This window comes from Saccostrea echinata, unplaced genomic scaffold (assembly GCF_033153115.1).
Source record: "Saccostrea echinata isolate AGI-Se365-2 ecotype Australia unplaced genomic scaffold, CSIRO_AGI_Sech_v1 ptg000027l, whole genome shotgun sequence".
In the NCBI taxonomy this organism is placed as follows: Eukaryota; Metazoa; Mollusca; class Bivalvia; order Ostreida; family Ostreidae; genus Saccostrea; species Saccostrea echinata.
This window is the reverse complement of record NW_026889776.1, coordinates 7714177-7735000: the sequence shown is the minus strand read 5'-3', so window position 1 is coordinate 7735000 and position 20824 is coordinate 7714177. Positions and strand designations below refer to the sequence as shown.

Sequence of the window (20824 nt, the reverse complement as noted above, 5' to 3'; positions counted from 1 at the left end):
GCAGAGTATGATTCAGAGTCATCAAACCTAAAAACCAAGAAACTTCATATTGACTTAAAATATTGTTTTACATATATTTTGTTTCCTTTTTAGCTCACCTGAGCCAAAGGCTCAAGTGAGCTTTTCTGATCAAAATTTGTCCGTTGTCTGTCGTCGTCGTCGTTGTCGTTGGCGTTGGCGTCGTCGTTGTTGTAAACTTTTCACATTTTCATCTTCTTCTCCAGAACTACTGGGCCAATTTCAACCAAACTTGCCACAAAGTATCCTTGGGTTAAGGGGATTCAAGTTTGTTCAAATGAAGGGCCGCACCTTCTTCCAAGGGGAGATAATTAAGAATTCGTGAAAAATTAATGGCATCATTAAAAAATCTTCTTCTCAAGAACCACTGTGCTTGAAAATATGAAACTTATGTGGAAGCATCCTCAGATAGTGTAGATTCAAGTTTGTTCAAATCATGACCCCCGGGGGTTGGGTGGGGCCACAATGGGCGATCAAAGTTTTACATAGGAATATATAGGAAAAATCTTTAAAAATCTTCTTCTCAAGAACAGCAAAGCCATGATTGGTCATATTTATATGGTACCATCCTCAGGTAGTGTAGATTCAAGTTTGTTCAAATCATGACCCCCGGGGGTCAGGTGGGGCCACAATGGGCGATCAAAGTTTTACATAGGAATATATAGGAATAATCTTTAAAAATCTTCTTCTCAAGAACAGCAAAGCCATGATTGGTCATATTTATATGGTAGCATCCTCAGATAGTGTAGATTCAAGTTTGTTCAAATCATGACCCGCGGGGGTCGGGTGGGGCCACAATGGGCGATCAAAGTTTTACATAGGAATATATAGGAAAAATCTTTAAAAAACTTCTTCTCAAGAACAGCAAAACCATGATTGGTCATATTTATATGGTAGCATCCTTAGATAGTGTAGATTCAAGTTTGTTCAAATCATGACCCCCGGGGGGTCGGGTGGGGCCACAATGGGCGATCAAAGTTTTTCATAGGAATATATAGGAAAAATCTTTAAAAATCTTCTACTCAAGAACAGCAAAGCCATGATTGGTCATATTTAAATGGAAGCATCCTCAGATAATGTAGATTCAAATTTGCTCAATTTATGACACCCCCCCCCTCCCCCCGAACCACTTTTTTATTCAAACTTTTCAACCTTTCAAGACTGAACTGATTTCTGCTTTTTCCTAGCCATAGTGCTCAGGTGAGCGATGTGGCCCCTGGGCCTCTTGTTTGATTCAGGGCCTCTTGTACACATGGACAAATGACATATAGTGTAATTATTAGGATTTTTTACATGCCTGACGATTGTTATTTAAATAATTCACAGGCAAATTTGGAACATTGCAGACCTCTTCAGAAATGAAAGTTATTCTTGGAGAAAAAAATCATAATGAAATACACTTCGGCTTGGCCAAGATCAGGTGCCCATGTTGGTTGCAGATTAACAAAAAAAATGAAGTCAAATGAAATGCATTACAAGTATGTTCTATGTAACACTACATCCTTTTGGCAGATTGTCTGAAATTTTTGTCCATTTCTGTCAAGCGGTTAAAAAGATTTCACTCTTACTATAGCAGAGACCCAAGTGGGCTACGGACTATACATATTCAGGCATGACATTTATCTTTATCATATTCAACTTAACAAAAAAGTATAATTCAAATACAAACTCTTCACAAAATATTGTCTGAGCAAAAAAAATCATATAATTCATTTCCATTTAAATGTTACCGTATATAAAGGACATGGGAAATTTGTTAATCTTTGAGAGTTTTTTTACTCTTAATATTTGGACATATTAAATAAAAATACATTAAAGTACTTTCATTTTTTCTAAAGATACTGTATATGGGGATGAAAATTTCAAACATATTTGGTAATACTCAGAGAAAAACTGTGTCAGATATTTTTTGATTGACTATTTTGAGACCTTGGGCTACGGACTATACATATAGTATTTTCATTTAATGAGAGACCATAGAACAATAGTTGCTTTTTTCAGTAAATATTTGTTAAAATTTATCATCTTGAGTTCACACGTGTTTAATAAATCCTTTCATTTGGATATTAAATCAATTTATACAAAATCCTGTGAAATTTAACAAAATAAAACAAAACCTTTATATAAATTCACAATAAGAGTGAACTATAAATAGTCAGAACAAAATAATACATGTCAGAATTACATGTTGTTGGTGATTTGATAATAAAATATTGTTTAAAACCACCTAAAGACCAAGAATGAGCTCTAATTTAGCATCTAAGAAGGATGAATTTCATGTGAGCATGGGGGCTACGGACTATACCATTAGATATCTCTATTGTGGACAATCAACTTGAAGAAAATGTAATTGTTTAATTCAATTTTGGGCAATTTTTTTTTATTAATTGGTTTTCTATAACAGTTTACACCACTTAGTTTGAGTATTTATAATACCATACTTAAAAATCAATTGTCTTAAGTACTATGTACTTTCAATGCCAAATGAAATTCTAGTTCAAACTATAATGAATAAAAGCAACAGGAGCTGAAATTAAATCAATTTAAGGCATGTTTTGTGTGTGTGTGTGTGTGTGTGGGGGGGGGGGGGTTACGGACTATATTGCTTCATATTTTTTTTCGATTTAATGTAATGCATATAACTCAAGATGGTAATTCAAAAGTTGTATCAGTACATGTATATAATTTATCATAATCATATGGTGTAATTAAAAAAAAAAATTAAATAAATTGCAAACATGATTGACCATTTGAAGTAAAAAACATAATAGTACAATATTTACCCATAAAGAATCAATGCTTTTTTTTTAAAATTAACAATTCAGTGACAAGTAGATTAGGTGGCGTAATTATAAGAGTGAAGGCCTCACTTTGTACTAAATATTGCAAAGTAAGGAGTTGATCCTTATGTTTTGGGATCAAATCCCACAAATCCCACAATGGGATTTTAAGACTGATCGATGAGAACTAATGAACCATGAATTGAATCCCCATTTTGCAGTAGATACAAGTAGGAAAAAAAATTTCTTGCTAATACAGAAGGACGGTTATATGGTCTGTAAATTTGCTACATTTATTTGTAGAGTCCGTAGCCCTTTTGTAAGTAGGATTTGTGTGGCTAAATATTTTTTTAAAAATATTCCAATGCTAATCATTGTAAATGGATTGATAGTATGCATCACACAAGAATTTTTTTACCCTTTGATTCCAGGGGCCGGGGCCGTCAAGATTGGGAAAAATAGCGATATTTGGTTGAAATTGGGAAAAATATCTTCATACAAATAAATAGGAAAAAACAAGCAAAAGTCAAATATTTAATCATTTTTCTTATTTTTTATAGTATAAAGCTGGCTTAAACCAACTTTAGTGATATGAAATAATAGCGGCTGTTGAAGTTCAGAAGCTTAAAAATGGCAAAGCCGCAGGGTATGATAACATCGTAAATGAACATATTTATATTGTCATCTTTTTTACCTTTATGTAAGAAGTTCTTTAAAATAACATTTGATAGTGGGTTTGTTCCAGATGAGTGGTTAATCGGTATTGTTTGACCAATTTATAAGAAAAAGAGCGATTCAACCCAGCCTGAAAATTACCGTCTTAGGCAAACTGGAGAGACTGACATGATGCACGTTTATGTTTTAGATAACTATCCCGACTTTAATTTTTAAACATCGATCCCGCTTTAAAAAGTATGCATGCAAACATCCGTAGTATTCTGAATAACTTCTCGGAAGCCCTCGGATGGCTGTACATCGCACATAGAGAACATAAACACATTTTTGTCATTATTTTATTTTAATAATTTACAACTTAATACTTTTTTCATATTGGGAATTTTTAGGTATGATTTTGGGAAAAACATGCACTTTTCAGCATTGGGAATGGGGCCGAATTTCGGCCCCAGAGAGACCCTAAAAAAATCCCTGTCACAAGAAGGAAAACTTTATCATGTATAAGGCCACACCAATTTGTAAAATAGTTCTTCGGATTTTGAAAAATAAAAAGTGAGGCGAGCGAGCGAAATAATTTTACAAATATTATTTTTCATTTCGGGTTTCAAAATTATGAGGCGAGCGAATATAATTAATATAGGTGGCAAAATTTTCTAAGTTCTCCTCTTTTTCCTATTATTTTTTTTCTGGGAGAGAAAACGTTTTCTCTGCACTCATAAGATGTGAAAACGTGTCTTTCTTTTGTTTCTCGTAACATTGCAATTTAGATGTAGTTTCATTTCTACAAATTTTCTGTTTAATTCTTTGCAAATTGTTAAGGTCATGTCAGGTTTCAAAATCACAATTGCATCGCTTTTTGAATTTTCTTTAATTTTTATTGAACAAATATGGTCAATATTTACTTAACCTTGTGTGTATTTTTCATAGGTTGATGATATTCTCTTTATTGTTTCATCAAACAAAGCTTCAAACGTCTCCTATGCTTCCATTTCTATTGCTGTGTATGGAACTACTTTGTACCCATTGTTTTTAACTATAGTACACAGGGGTGTGCAATAAAAAAAAAAATCAAGTAAGTCAATCAAAGTTACTAGCCCCAAGTTAAAAGTTACTAGCCCAAATAGAGGGGCAAAAATTAAATAAATACTAATTAATGTTGAGAAGAAATTAATTGCTGAAAAAGTCAGGGTACTGAGGTCATTCTTTTTAAAATTAAAGTTAAAAATTCTCACTATCAATATAAATCATGTATAAATTATTATGAAAGAAAATTAAAATGAACTTAAGTAAATTATCTTTCCTTTTTCTGATCATTGCACTAGCTCATTTAGAATGAAATTATATTCATTTTGTTTTCATCTTAAATCATTAAATACACTAGAAATATATTTAATGTAAGTCACAAAACACTTATTTTTCAGTTGATTGAGTGATCGTTAATAATTTAATGAGATATCTGCATGTATTTACCATAATTGGAGGAATAGAGGAAATTCGGATTAGGAAAAAACGATCGTTTTTGGAAGTAAATAGTTAGATAGAACTGTAAAACAGATAAGATTATGGAGATTTATTGACAGTCGGAGCATGTTGTCTGGAAAATTTTAACTGGTTGGGAATTTTATAGCAAAAAAATGAGTGAAAATACCGATTATGCTTGTCATGTATTGCGTGTGTAGTTAAATTTTTTACTAGCCCGACGGGCTTCCTCCTTGCAGAAAACCACTAGCCCGACCCGCAAAAATGGTAGCCCCGGGAGTCGGGAGATGCTAATTGCTCACCCCTGGTACATACGAACAGTACGTTACACAGGCATTGTGCAAAACTTCACAAACTGTTACAAACATTCTAAGTCCCGCACTTCTGTCAAACAAGTTTCCAATTCTTTTGTGCGTTTTGTGTAAAAAGTCGGGAAAAAAAATTGTATACAGATATTTTTGGACGCGCGCACGGATTTTTTTTTATAATATTATAATTTGGATTTGTTGTAAATAGAAGCGGCGAATCCGACGAACTATATTAGAAATTGGTATGGCCTAATTAGAAATATGTTGTGACCACAAACATAACAGGACAGACTAGAGAAGCAAGCCTTTAGTTGAAAAATGTTAATTTTCAGATATTTTATTTTTAATTAGAGTAGTATTTGTATTTTAAAACATTGCATTTGTTCGAATAAACATATTTTTGTATTGTAATTATTGTATCAATAATGTATACGACTTTTTCTGGATTTTATTATATTGGGGCTACGGACTATACAGGGCTACGGACACCAATCATTCTTCTATAACTTCTTTTGGTGTTAGCGCAAAAGCTATTCATTACTGTTTTTTTCTTTACTAGTAACTGTGAAAATGTTTAACAAGAGCATGACTAATTCTACATTCTTTTGTTGAACACAAACTATAATGAAATATGGGGCTACGGACTATACAAAATATTAGACCAGTATGGAAAATAAAATATAAAATGCACACACATTTTCACTATAACCACTATATTTTTCTCATAGTACTTTTTTTCTTAAGTTAAATAAAAATTTTAAACATATTATATTTGCTCTTTTTTTTGATAGAAATTAATCATTTATTCAAATCTTAAATTATATAACAAAGGTGTATCTGCACACATTTATTCATAATTTCCACAATTTTTATCCCTTTTCTTTTCTGTAAAAAATAAACTTAACCAGAATGATTTCTCTATAATAAAGTACATTTATTTTGGAATGTTTCATTCAAAATAATTTTAATTAACCATTATTTAAAATGTAAAAAATCAAGTGCAACAGCATAACGCTTCAAAAATTATGAATCTTTGACTTTATTCTGTTGTTTTTTCAAAAATGCAGATACTATATATATGATATTATATACCAATGGAAAGCTCTCATTCTGATCTTTGCAATGCAATAGAAGACATTTAGATTAGATGTAACTATAAAGAGTTACATCTATGTAACTTCATTTAGTTGGAAATGGGCACCTGATCTTGGCCAAGCCGACTTTCAAAGCTAAAGGTCAAGTTCAATTATTTTTTCTTTTTCCATCAACATTTTTTTTTTCAAGTCTTCCACGCTTTTTTCCTTTTTTCCCTTGAGTGGGAGACACAACATCCCTGAATTAGCTTGTTTTCCAAGGGATGTTATATTCATTTAGACTTCAAACATGCAAACTTATAAGTCCTATTTCTGGGATAGAGAGTAATGATAGCCTAGACCCATTAGAATCAAGGACAGAATGCATGTACTGTCAATAAGCTAGTACGCTGGTCTAATGAATTACAATAAAGAAACAACTTATTTTAATAATGATAAACAAGTGAGTCAAAATTTATTTGGCTAGGCTGTAAATGATAGGTCAAGCACCATCTCCAGATGCTGATGATTAGTTGTTATAACTATATTTCAGGGTATTAGTCAAGCACCATCTCCAGATGCTGATGATTAGTTGTTATAACTATATTTCAGGGTATTAGTCAAGCTCTGTCTCCGGATGCTGCAGTATTTGTCCCTAGACAATTCTCAATAGATGGAACTCTGCATATTGAACAGATTCCATCCTACATAACTAACTGCTATCCCTTTGTGCCTGTGGATTCAGACAGGTAAGACATTAAGATCTGTGTATAAAGTTTTAATTTGCACAATAGGCTTTGGACTACAAATGTAGCTAGGACTTCTTTTATCTCACTGTTACACAGTAGGACCAACATCTCAAGGTGACACAGTAGGACCAAAATCTCACTGTGACACAGTAGGACCAACATCTCACTGTGACACAGTAGGTCCAACATCTCACTGTGACACAGTAGCAGGGCTCGAAATAATTGATGACCCGCTGGTCTGGGGCCAGTGAATTTTCAATCTGCAGAGGGCATGTGCCCTTTGGGTCAGCATTTTTTTTATGCATAATAAAATTCATTCACAGTCGGGCTAGTTAACTTGACAGGGTTGTGTGTCCCAACTTCTGCTGTTTCTTGTTTTGTTAAGTTGTACTTCTAAGTATCACAATATGATTTTTTTTTTTACTTTTATTAGTATGGTTTTGAGCCAGTCCTTTTTACTGGCCCAGTGGGACAGTGAAAGTACTAAGCTGACCAGTAAAAATTTAAGACGATAGCCCGAATAACTAGTAAACAAAAACAATTATTTCTAGCGCTGAGTAGGACCAACATCTCACTGTGACACAATAAGTCCAACATCTCACTAGCAGGTCCAACATCTCACTGTGATACAGTAGGTCCAACATCTCACTAGCAGGTCCAACATCTCACTGTGTCACAGTAGGTCCAACATCTCACCAGCAGGTCAAACATCTCACTGTGACAGAGTAGGTCCAACATCTCACCTGCAGGCCCAACATCTCACTGTGACACAGTAGGTCCAATGTCTCACCAGCAGGCCCAACATCTCACTGTAACACAGTAGGTCCAACATCTCACTGTGACACAGTAGGACCAACATCTCACTAGTGGGTCAAACATCTCACTGTGACAGAGAAGGCCCAACATCTCACCAGCACGTCAAACATCTCACTGTGACAGAGTAGGACCAACATCTCACTGTGACAGAGTAGGACCAACATCTCACAAGCAGGCCCAACATCTCACTGTGACAGAGTAGGTCCAACATCTCACCAGCAGGCCCAACATCTCACTGTGACACAGTAGGTCCAACATCTCGTCAGCAGGTCCAACATCTCACTGTGACACAATAGGTCCAACATCTCACTAGCAGGTCAAACATCTCACTGTGACACAGTAGGACCAACATCTGACTGTGACACAGTAGGTCCAACTAGGAGTGAAACGGTTCACCGCGGTATCGATTCACCGCAGTATTTTTTCTCGGTTTGATACACGGTGCAAAATCTCTAATTTTCGGTTCGGTTCATTTTTTGGTCGGGATCGTTATTCAGTCGGGTTTGGCATAAGGTAAAACACGTTACTCAGTATAAATAAGTATAGAAAACGTAAATTTTTGATGACTGATAGCTTGTAAAATAATTTTTGACAGTCAATTAATTTTAGTCAATTTCTTCTTGTCAATTTGCAAATAAAATTCGTAAAATATGTGACTAGATTTTGAAAAAGAAAGCATAAAACAACGTTGAATTTGTTTCCTTCTATCAAAATGTATCGTATCGAAAATAACCGAACCGAGACAAAATTATACAATACGTATCGAACCGTGAAGGAGGTGTATCGTTTCACCCCTAGGTCCAACATCTCACCAGCAGGTCAAACATCTCCCAGTCGGTCAAACATCTCACTAGAGGTCCAACATCTCGTCAAGCAGTCTTATATCAAATTCATTTGACTGATTAGTATGTTAGACTATTTTAATATAGATTTATAAAGGTATCAATTTTAAAGGTTTATTAAAAATGGACTATATTCAATAATGACCAATATTTGCCTCCCAAATCAAAATTTGATGAATAAATATATAATTTCATTCTAAAATAGGGAGATATTTGCAGACTTCAAAGCATTAAATATATTACTCAGCCTTGATGTCATAAAGGTTAGATATAACATCATGAAAATGACCTAAATTCAAAATTTCCATGATTTACAGAGAAAGAATTGTCTGTTACATCGATATTTTGAGTAAAAGTCACCAAGCGCAGGTTTGCTCCAACTCAGTGGTTTCAAATAATGTGTAGAATGATAATATCAATGAAATATGTGAATATTAACATGGAGCGTTCTATAAATTATATACAGTGGACCTTCAGATATCCAGACACTTCAGCTTCCAGGCGATTTTTCATGGGAACCGAATTTTTTAACATTATTTTGTCTCATTTATCCAGAATTTTGTGTTCCATGTGTGGACTGTCTTTTTTCACCACAAAATGAATGTTATGTTGTATTTTGGTTAATTTATCTGGACAGTAATTTTTTATTTGGTCTGTAAATTCTGCTCAGATTTTTTGAGCTGGGTATTAATTGATGTAAAAACACTAGCCTGACTGTTTGTTTTAAAAGATGATCACCTGTGACCTGTTATCAATGACTTGCTGCAAGGTTAATTATAGGTTTCAATAGCTACACATGAGACTCTCACTTCTGACATTAATTTGATACATATTTAGTAAGGAAAATAATTCTATATGTCAGTAAATTTTTCTAATCGGCAAATATATTTCATTTACTGTTAGAATACAGTTGTAACATGGTTTCATGTATTGCTACTTACATAAGAGTTTTTTATGCACAGTATTTTATATGCAAAACAGATTCTGTAATTTGATGACATAAGATCACATTCAAAATTTCACAATCACTAATGTGGTCTCGCTTGGGGTGAGTAGCATAAGTAAACATGTTAGTGATGGGACATTGGTTAATTTTCATAATCGATCATCGGTTGGAATCGGTTACTGCTTCCGATGCGATTTTACCGATTATAATCGGATTTCATAGTTTTGTATACAAAAAAAACAGACTATTACAATTTTTTCATATTATTTCTTTACCATGAATATATAAAATATATAATATATTATTTTCTTTGTTGTTTTGCTTCTTTTACACTTTCTAGGCCTAAAAAAAAATATGTTTGTTTGTTTCCTGTAACATTCCCAAAGAATCAAGGGTATAGGTAGGTTGGGAATTTTTTTTTTTTTTTTGCTTATGAATAACAGGGAGTCAAACAAACCGGGACTGAATTATTCAGGTGTAATATTTACAGTGGATACCCAACATGGCTGCCTAGTGGCAGAAAACAAACTTCAAAAAGTTGTGGGGGGGGGGGGGGGGGGAGAGAATTGATTACTCTTTATATTTAAGGTAAATGTTGACTAAGTTGCATATTTTATACCTCAAATAAAAGATACTTTGAATAAAAAGAATCAGCTGATTGATCAAACCAAAGAGCAAACACAGATTTGGCAGGAAAAAAATCCACCTGGGGGTAAATTGAATGGATTGGTTGGGTTATAGGAAACAAACATAATTTTTTTAGTCCCTATATATGCACCTTTCGGTTCTTAATCACCTCTGCTTCATGCTAGTTGGCTAGTTTCAGATGCAGACGCCATTTTCTTTCACTAAGAAGAAATAAATTTTAAACCAGAAATGGATAATTCCGGAATGTATTGTATTAGAAGTATGTTTCTGATGATCGATTGTGAAAAATTATAATCGATCATCGGAATCGGTAGCATTTTTTCATCGACAATCGATGTTTTCTGATTATCGGTACAACACTAATACATGTGCAGTTACATATAAGTCACATTTAGCATGCATAGATAGCATTCATACTAAGTTTATCAACAGTTTGTTTCTCTACCAGCTCTACAGACAGTTGGCTATGGGAAGTTTATTCATTAGAAACTGGGAAACAGAAAAAATTAATGTGACCATATAAGCAACATTTCATTCAGTGACAATGCACTTTTTAGCTCACCTGAGCTGAAAGCTCAAGTGAGCTTTTCTGATCACCCATTGTCCGTCGTCCTTCCTTCTGTCCGTCTGTCTGTCCATCCATCCGTCTGTAAACTTTTCACATTTTCAACTTCTTCTCAAGAACCACTGGGCCAATTTTAACCAAACTTGGGTGAAGGGGCGTTTAAATTGCTAGTATGAAGGGCCAAGCCCCCTTCAAAGGGGAGATAATCAAGAAAAGACTAAAATTGGGGTGAGTCATTAAAAAAATCTTCTCAAGAACCACTGGGTCAGAAAAGCTGAAACTTATATGGAAGCAACTTGAGATAGTGTAGATTCTAAATTGTTCAAATCATGACCCACGGGGGTAGGGCGGGACCACAATAGGGAATCCAAGTTTTACATTGAAATATGCAGTAAAAATCTTTAAAATCTTCTTCTCAAGAACCACTGGGCCAGAAAAGCTGAAATTTTTGTGGAAGCATCCTGGGGTAGTGTAGATTCTAAATTGTTCAAATCATGACCCCCAGGGGTAGGGCGGGACCACAGTAGGGAATCCAAGTTTTGCATTGAAGTATGTAGTAAAAATTTTTAAAAATCTTCTTCTCAAGAAACAATGGGCCAGAAAGGCTGAAACTTAAAGTGGCAGCATCCTGGGGTAGTGTAGATTCTAAATTGTTTGAATCATGACCCCTGGGGGTAGGACAGGGCCACAATAAGTACTACAAGGGGAGAAATCAGGTGAAAAACAGTAAGGCCAAAGTTACTCAGGTGAGTGTTGTGGCCCATGGGTCTCTTGGTTAATTTTATCTAAACAAGAGTTTTTTATTAGTGCTAATGTATAGTTAATATTTAAACTATAAAACTGTCACATTGATATAATGCAGCATTCTTCACTACTGCCAATGATATGAAAGCCCAATGGCTTATAAATAAAATCGATGCAATTCAGGTATCTGGATGCTTCACCTATCCAGATGACTTTGACTAGGAACTAAAGTGTCTGGATAAATGAGGCTCGACTGTAGGAAAAATTGAACAAATTTTGTCTATTTTGTTCTCTTTCTGAAAAATAACATAACTCCAAAATACTTTGTGATGTCATAGAAACAAAAATTGCCAATATCCTTCTTTGAAACTATAAATTTTTTGTTGATTCAGATTTTTCATACAATACAGTACACATAATTGAGCATATTTTAAGAAATATTCAAAATTTGACATTTGTGGGGGCAAAAATATGCATATACCACATATAGCTCTTTTATGCTAACCAAGATAGATGATTTTGAGGGAAGTATATTGTATTCCTTGTTTATTTAAATGTTCTTCTATCCAAAAAAAAAAAAATCTGTATATAGAGCCCTGCAGAAATTTAAATGTCAGCCCCAGGGCTCCACAGAGGTTCAAGATAGTCTGGTGTATTATCATACATTTATTGACTGAGTTTGAGGGTAACTTGCATTTTGTTGAACTCAGGAACCAAACTGTTTGTCATGAGAATTTTTAGTACATTTTAGGTATTAAGAATTGGATTCTGTAATGAGATACACGAAGCATTGCCGAGGTTGTAGATGTGCAGTAAGATTATATTTCTGATGCTGCAGATGATTAAGATTTTACAGTTGATGAGTGATCAGGTTAACATTTTTTGCAGGTATATGTATATATATATATATATATATATATATATATATATATATATATATATATATATATATATATATATATATATATACATATATATGTGTGTGTATGTAAGACTCCAAAGTCCGATGGTGACGCCAAAGTCCGATGGTCTCACCAAACTTTGGAGTCCTGCATATATATATAGAAAATGTATAGAATTTCAACACATATTGACGGAATGAAAAAGTCAGGAAAAAAAAAGATTGTCGTTTCCTTGAGGTTAAAAAAGTTTTGCGTCTGGCCATTTTTAGCCAGTCGGTTAGGAGAGGGCAAACAAACAATTTTTTGAAATTGGCCTAAGCAATAATTATGTTAATAATAATAATAATAAAATTGTTTTGTGCTTTTCTTCCAGACAGAGGAATGTGGGTAGACATGGTAGATCACCTCCGCCCTTTTTAGGACCCTCTCCACGACCTAGCAACCAAAGGTTTCTTAGAAGTTATCCAGGTACTCAACACAGACAGTGAAATACTTGTTATATATATGCTCTTAATTTTAGTTTTGATAAAATGTTACATTTGTAGAAAATTGAAAAAGAAAATTTTAAAAGTTGTATAAGTTGTTTAATTTTTAGCACAACACAGTAGAATTTAAGTAATTTAAGTGATGGTAAAATGTCTACTGTTGTCCATATGGCTGCTATCTATTGTTTAATTTCCTGATTGAAATTTGTCCATTGTCTCTTTTTGTAATTGTTGTAATTGGATACAATGGGTATATAAAGGAAAAATCTTTAAAAATCTTCTTCTCAAGAACAGGAAAGCCAAGGTTGCACACAGGTGACAACAAACACACTTTTGCCTTCCACATGGTCATTCACTTTTTGTGATGAATGAACCAGGAATCTATATTCTTGAAAGAAAACAAGGATTAAAACATAGAAAAAGTCCTTGAGTTGAAACCCTCTTTTGTGCCCAACTTTGAAACCCTGTTAGGCACAGTAGAATTTGGCCACAAAAGTTTATATTTCTTAAAGAAATTAAGATTGTTAAAAGATAGAAAAGTTCGCACGGATAGTTTTTGTATCAGTCTTTATCTGTCATCCTTAAAATGAGCTTTAAACGGCCATTTTTGTAAACTAAAGAGCAAAGAATGACAGCGAAATCACAACTTTTTCCAGTCGACTGAACTGTCCAGAAGTGTTAGCATAATCTGTAATGCTTCCAAACAAACTACTGCACTAAACTTGAAGCTAATACATACTTACAACCCGTGTGCATGTCATTTGGTCCATACGAATTCTTTAGCAACGAATTTTTACAAATATATCCGCTTCATGCAAAAAACCACCGCTTTGGAGTTGAAACCCCTTATGATACATAACCGAAACCCAACATGTGCGCCTTTACAGGGTGTTAAAAGCATACTCAGGTTGTGTAGATTCAAGTTCAGATAATGACCCCTGGGTATAGGGTGGGGCTGCAATGGAGATCAAAGTTTTCCATAGGAATATAAAGGAGAAATCTTTAATAAAAATCGTCTTCTGAAGAATAGCAAAACTATGATCAGTCATTTTTATATGTAAGCATCCACAGATAGATAAACCTTTATGTTCAGGTTTGTTCAAATTATGACTCCTGGGGGAAGGGTTGGGGCCACAATGGTCAAGTTTTACATAGAAATACATGTACATAGAAAATGTCTGTAAATATCTTCTTCTCAGGAACAGCAAAGCCATGATCAGTCATATTTATATGGAAGCATCTAAAAATCCGCAGGTATTGTATATTCAAGTTTGTTTAAATCATGATCCCAGTGGGTAGGGTGTGGCCACAATGGCCAATCAAAGTTTTACATACTAGGAATACATAGAAAAAATCTTTTTCCCTGGAACAGTAAAGTCATGATTTGTCATATTTATAAAAAAAAGCATCCTCAAATAGTGTAGATTCAAGTTTGTTCAAATCATGACCCCTGGAGATAGGGTGGGACTACAATGGGTGATCAAATTTTATATAGAAATATATAGGAAAAAGAATCTGCTGATGAACAAGAACCACAGTTATTTGTGAGCACTTTGTGGCCCATGGGCCTCTTGTTCCTCATACCATGAAAATTTGACCCCACAAAAATGTGATTTTATAGTTATCTGTTAACTTCATTCAAATTTGCAGTATTCTTCATTTTGAACTAGTTTAATCAAATTTAGGATATGATTACTGGAGCTTTACTTCCATGTATGTGGTAGATTTCTGTAGTACTGTAATTTTAGCTAATAAATTTGTATTTTTCACATAAAACATGTTGAAAGATAAAATCTTCATCCAAATTTAGAAACCAATTTGTATTTTAAACCATATGTATCTTAGAACTAACAAATTGTGAAGCTCAATAAGCAAACCACAGTGTGATGGTGTGATTACCAATTGAAATAAGATTTTCATCATCATAATCATGTCTTATACACATAAAGTATATTAGCATGTTTTTTTTTTGCCAGTAAAAAACAGATAAGCATGAAACTTAGAAAGAAATGATACAATGCAAGATCTCTCCAATACTTAATAATTAAATCACAATCAAACCTTAAAGCTACAGTCTCATCAGAGACTTCTGGGTTACAATTTTATGATGTGTATGTGTTTTGTTTATTTTTCAGGCTTTGGGAACAGGATGCCTGGGCCTCAGAATTTTAATCCTAGCATTCCCCCTCCCCTAGATAATACATGGATTATGCCCCCTACCACTGTTCCACCTATGAATTTCTTAAATTTCCCACCACCAGATGTGCATTTCAATCAGGACAAGGAACTCCTGCAGAAAGATTCACCTAGGGTGCCAGCTAAACCTGCCTGGTCCCCTCATGATGGGGAGAGTAAAGCAGGGCACACAGACAGGAGGGAACAGAGAAGGGGGAGTGGCAGTGAAGGAAAGAGACGGAATCAGGTAATGTACACAGCTGTAGTAGTAAGTCATAGTAAGCCATCATAAGTCATGGTAAGCCATCATTAGTCATGGTAAGCCATCATAAGTCATAGTAAGTCATAGTAAGCCATCATTAGTCATCGTAAGCCATCATAAGTCATCGTAAGCCATCATAAGTCATAGTAAGCATCATTAGTCATCGTAAGCCATCATAAGTCATCGTAAGCCATCATAAGTCATCGTAAGCCATCATAAGTCATCTTAAGCCGTCATAAGTCATAATAAGCCATCGTAAGTCATTGTAAGCAGTCATAAGTCACTGTAAGCAGTCAAGAGCATATCTAATCAAGTTATTATACCCCTCACTTGAAAAGTCAGGGCTATATAGTGATGGGGTGTCCATTCTTCCCTCCATCTGTACATCCTTATGTATGTGTGTAACACTGGGGCATCCATCTCTTATCCACAACTTCTCCTATACCACTGAATAAAATTTAATGGGGCTTTTAGGTAATATTTATTACATAGTCCTTTTATGCACCTCCTATTTTACATGTCAATCTGACAGATATTTAGGGTTTACCTTAGCCAAACATAGGCACAGTCACTCTTTCTATAACATATTTAAGTACCAATCTCTTATCCCCAACTCCTTCTGATACAGCTGAATAAAATTATTTTGAGACTTTCTCAGAATCTTTTATACAAAGTGTCATTGTTCACCTACTATTTTTCTTCTAGTCGGAGAGATATTTTGAGGTTCCCGTAGCAAAACATGGACACTACCATTCTTCTGATGGTATTAGGGGTACCTATCTCTTATTCGAAATGCTGAATAAAATTTAAAGAGACTTTCACAGAATCTTTATTACATAGTCCCGTTCTGCACCTCCTATTTTATGTTCAGCTGGGAGAGATATTTGTGGTTCTTCAAAGCAAAAAATGGACACTGCTATTCTTTCTAGAATATAGGGGATACCCATCCTTTATCTGCAACTCCTCCATTACCACTGAATAAAATTTAAAGAGACTTCCACAGAATCTTTATTACAAAGGACCATTGTGACCTCCTATTTTTAGGTCACCTGAGTCACTCAGGTGACCTATTGCTATCCGTTTTTGTCCGTCGTCCATCGTGCGTCGTTCGTTAACATTTAAACATTTTCAGCTTCTTCTCTGAAACCGCTCAACCAATTTCAACCAATTTTGGCATATAGCATCTGTGGGTAAGGGGGGGGGGACAAAAATTGTGAATTTCATGGTCCCTGCCCCCCTGGGGCCTGAGGGGTGGGGCTAAAACCACCAAAATTAATGCAATCTTTAAAAATCTTCTTCTTTACTCCTGGACATCAAGCAGTCAAACTGTTGACACGATTGTAATAAGCATTGAACCCTCTACCAAAATTGTGAAATTCATGGCCCCAGGGTCAGGGGTTCTGGTGCTAGGGCGGGGCTTTACAGATCATATAGTGAAAGTGCATTATTTCTTTGAAAATCTTCTTCTCTACTCCTGGGTATTATTGAAACAAATTGAATACATAGTTATGATAAGCAAGGGTGACTCTACCAAAATTGTAAAATTCATGGCCCCAGGGTCAGGGGTTCTGGTGCTAGGGCGGGGCTATATAGATCATATAAAGTGCATTATTTCTTTAAAAATCTTCTTCTCAGCTCCTGGGTATTATTGAAACAAATTGAATACATAGTTATGATAAGCAAGGGTGACTCTACCAAAATTGTGAAATTCATGGCCCCAGGGTCAAGGGTTCTGGTGCTAGGGCGGGGCTATATAGATCATATAGTGAAAGTGCATTATTTCTTTGAAAATCTTCTTCTCTACTCCTGGGTATTATTGAAACCAATTAAATACATAGTTATGATAAGCAAGGATGCCTCTTCCAAAATTGTGAATTACATGGCCCCTGGATCAGGGGTTCTGGTGTTAGGGTGGGGCTCTATATATTATATAGTGAAAATGCATTAATGCTTTAAAAATCTTCTTCTCTGCTCCTTGGTATTATTTAAACAAATTAAGTACATTGTTATGATAAGCAAGGATGCCTCTTCCAAAATTATGAAATTCATGGCCCCAGGGACAGGGGTTCTGGTGCTAGGGTGGGGCCATATAGATCCTATAGTGAAGGTGAATTATTTCTTTAAAACTCTTCTTCTCTGCCCCTGGGTATTATTTAAACAAACTATAAGTACATTGTTATGATATGCAAGGATGCCTCTTCCAAAATTGTGAATTTCATGGCCCCAGGGTCAAGGGTTCTGGTGAAAAAAAAGGGGGGGGCTCTATTGATTATATAGTGAAAAAGCAAAATTTCTCTGAAAACATTCTTTTCTGCTTCTTGTTAAAAAGCAAAGAAGCTAGTGTATAGTTATGATGAGCAAGAGTGCTTCTTCCAGAGTAGTGAATTGCATGACCCCTAGGTCAGATGTGCTGGTGTAAGGGTGGGGCTCTTGATAATATAGTGAAAATGCATTAATTCTATTAAATAATCCTGTCTGCTCCTCAGTGTTAAGCAGATAAACAAAGTGATTACTTATGATGTGCAAACTTCTGGTCCCAGGGTGAGAGGCTCTGGTGTTTCTCGATGGGGAGGGGGGGGGGGGCTCTATTGATAATATAGTGAATCTGTAGTAAAAATGCATTATTTCTTTAAAAATCTTCTCTGCACCTGGGCATATCAGAGGCAAAAAGAGTAAAAGTTTTAATAAGGAAGGGTATTTTTACCAGATATTTGAACATCTGGACCATTTAGTCAAGTGTTCTGGTCCTAGCTAGGGCACTATTAATTTGTAATCTACTGAGAGGAGTTATTCCCCTTTGCCATTTACTTTTGATAATTAATCACTGTAAATAATGTACTTGAAAGGTTAATAGAATAAGAGAATTATGCAAGAATTTTTATTTTATAATACAAAAAGTACTTTCATAGTTTTAATGATCAGGTAGACTTGTAAGTAATAGATAAATAAAAATGAGACAAAAATAACTTGTCTTATTAAATGTTCATCAAAGATCAAGAGAGGCCAATGTAAGAGATTTCAACAAGGAATTAAGATAGTACAGAAGCAGTGATAGTTTGTTAATATACTGTATGGTGAAAGTGTTAAATGGGGAACAGATTAGAACCTAATTTATGAACTGTTAATGAATGCTAGACTAATTATTTTTTTGATCCTGATCACTCTATTTTTCTTGCTTTTGGGCAACAAAGCTTCACCTTTCAGTTCATTTTATACTCTATGGATCCTCTAAATTGTTGTATTATACTCAGGTGACCGTTAAGGCCCTTGGGCCTCTTGTATATTTTGCTCTTACAAACATTTAGGGTTTCTCATAGCAAAACAATGGACTTTGCCATTATACTCATATGGAAGCGAGGGATATCATTTTTTGAACTCAGTGCTCACAGTACCTCTAGTTTTATTGTACCCCTTTCCGCTTGAAAAGTGGGGAGTGTATGTGTCTGTCTGTCGGTCCGTTTGGGGTACCCATCTTATCCTCAACTCCTCTTATACCACAGAATGAAATTTAATGAGAGTTTCACAGAATCTTTGTTACATTGTGCCATTGTGACCTCCTATTTTACTTTTTGATTGGACACATATTTTAGATTCCAGTAGCAAAACATATACACTGCTATTAATATTCTTTCTATAATAGTGAGGGTGTACTCATCTCTTATACTCAACTCTTCTTATACCACTGAATAAAATTTAATGATACTTTTACAGAATCTTTATTACATAGTGCCGTTGTGTACCGGTATCTCCTGTTTTACGTTTTGATCTGACACTTGTTTCAGGTATCTCATAGCAAAGTATGTACTTTGCCATTATTATCATATGGGAGGCGGGGGTGTCATTTGGTGAGCTCAGTGCTCTCAGTACCTCTAGTTTTAATCAGTTCTAACTTGGTCTGTTATCTGTTAGTTAGAATCAGAGACAAATATTTGTTTCATTCAGAGAAGTCGAAACAGCTCTGGTAAGAGTAATACCAGTGATGGTCAGAGAGAGGACTCAAAAGTAAGCCTGAGGAGTAAGAAGAGGGAGAGGATCAAAAGTGGTGGAGCCAGGCAGGAGGAGACAACTGTCAGCCAACTGTCAGTCCAGATGAGGGACACAGCTGTACAGACAGGTATCACATAAAAGATACATTCAGCATTTCAGCTCTCATAACTTGTGATAGAGTTCAACACAAAATTTGCAAAAGAATATGATTTGTTTGTATAGCATCTGATAAAGAATATAGGGCAGCTTGAAAGAACCTTTTTACAATATTGGTTAATTTTGAGATCGTTTACAAATATAAACAAAGAAGAGGAGTATTGAAATAAATTAATCAGACCTCCTTTACTGTAAAAATGGTTATTTACGTGTGGGGGAAATTTACACTACTTATGCAGTAAGCTTAGAGCTGCGTAAAATACCCCCACGCGTATGGTCAATCACAAAATTTCAAAGCTTTGTGGAATCATTCTAGACTATTACTAATACTGATATACCGGTCGAACCAGTCATATAGCAATCGTGGTATTGAATGCACGTGAGTAGATAATTACATCACAAACATTTATGAAAACGTAATTTTTTAAAATTAAATTGTGCAATGAAAAATGCATCTTCGTATTACATATTTTAGAGCAACGTCCCACAAGTAGAGCTTCAAAACATCACTCTCATTTTCGTTTCCTTTGTATGTACGAGTACATCCCTCTTAATTTCAAATAATTAGTCCAAAATGTTACACAAACTGACAGTCACTACAAACATACCTATTAAATTAATTGTCAACACTCGCCACGAAGATACAGGTACTAAGTAGATTTCACTTTGAAGTTTGAGCTTGCGTAAATAATTACAATAAAGCGTACACCAGTTGTTCACACTTCACCGCTTTTGACCGTGCAGATCACCGTTATATTTAGCAATCCAAGGAACATGCACATATGGATGACTTGTATAAATTCTTTTTGTTTTGTTTTATTTGTTTAATTTCTAATTTATTTTTTCTTATTCATGCGTGTAAACTTCTTGACCACTTCAAAGGGGGACAATTCGATGTTAGTAATGATGGCGGCGTAAATTTTTCTCAGTAACTCGTGTGACCGCGTATAATACACCCACGCGTAATGTTTGACAGTCACAAACGCGTACTTAACAACCAGTGTAAATAACCACTTTTACAGTATATATATATATATATTTATATTCTTTTCAACAATTTCTATAAATAACATTTTTAAGAACTTGTTTTGTTTTAAGTAGCATTTTGCATGGGACTTTTCGGTTTTACACATATCACTTGTAAATATACTTTAAGAATTTTAACCTCGCCTAATCTTAGTATGTCAAGCATGTGTCTTTCTGTATATCTGTTA

The 20824-nt window shown here is 34.7% G+C and overlaps 1 protein-coding gene across 1 annotated transcript in view; it reads left to right on the top strand.

The window, feature by feature from the left end:
• Positions 1 to 20824, top strand: part of LOC133193156 (selenocysteine insertion sequence-binding protein 2-like) — a 57142-nt gene that overhangs the window by 6768 nt on the left and 29550 nt on the right. Inside the window, exons 2-5 of the mRNA XM_061329126.1 lie at positions 6946 to 7082; positions 12919 to 13013; positions 15166 to 15452; positions 19410 to 19581. Of these exons, the coding sequence (XP_061185110.1) occupies positions 6946 to 7082; positions 12919 to 13013; positions 15166 to 15452; positions 19410 to 19581 (691 nt within the window). The remainder of the gene's footprint in view (positions 1 to 6945; positions 7083 to 12918; positions 13014 to 15165; positions 15453 to 19409; positions 19582 to 20824) is intronic.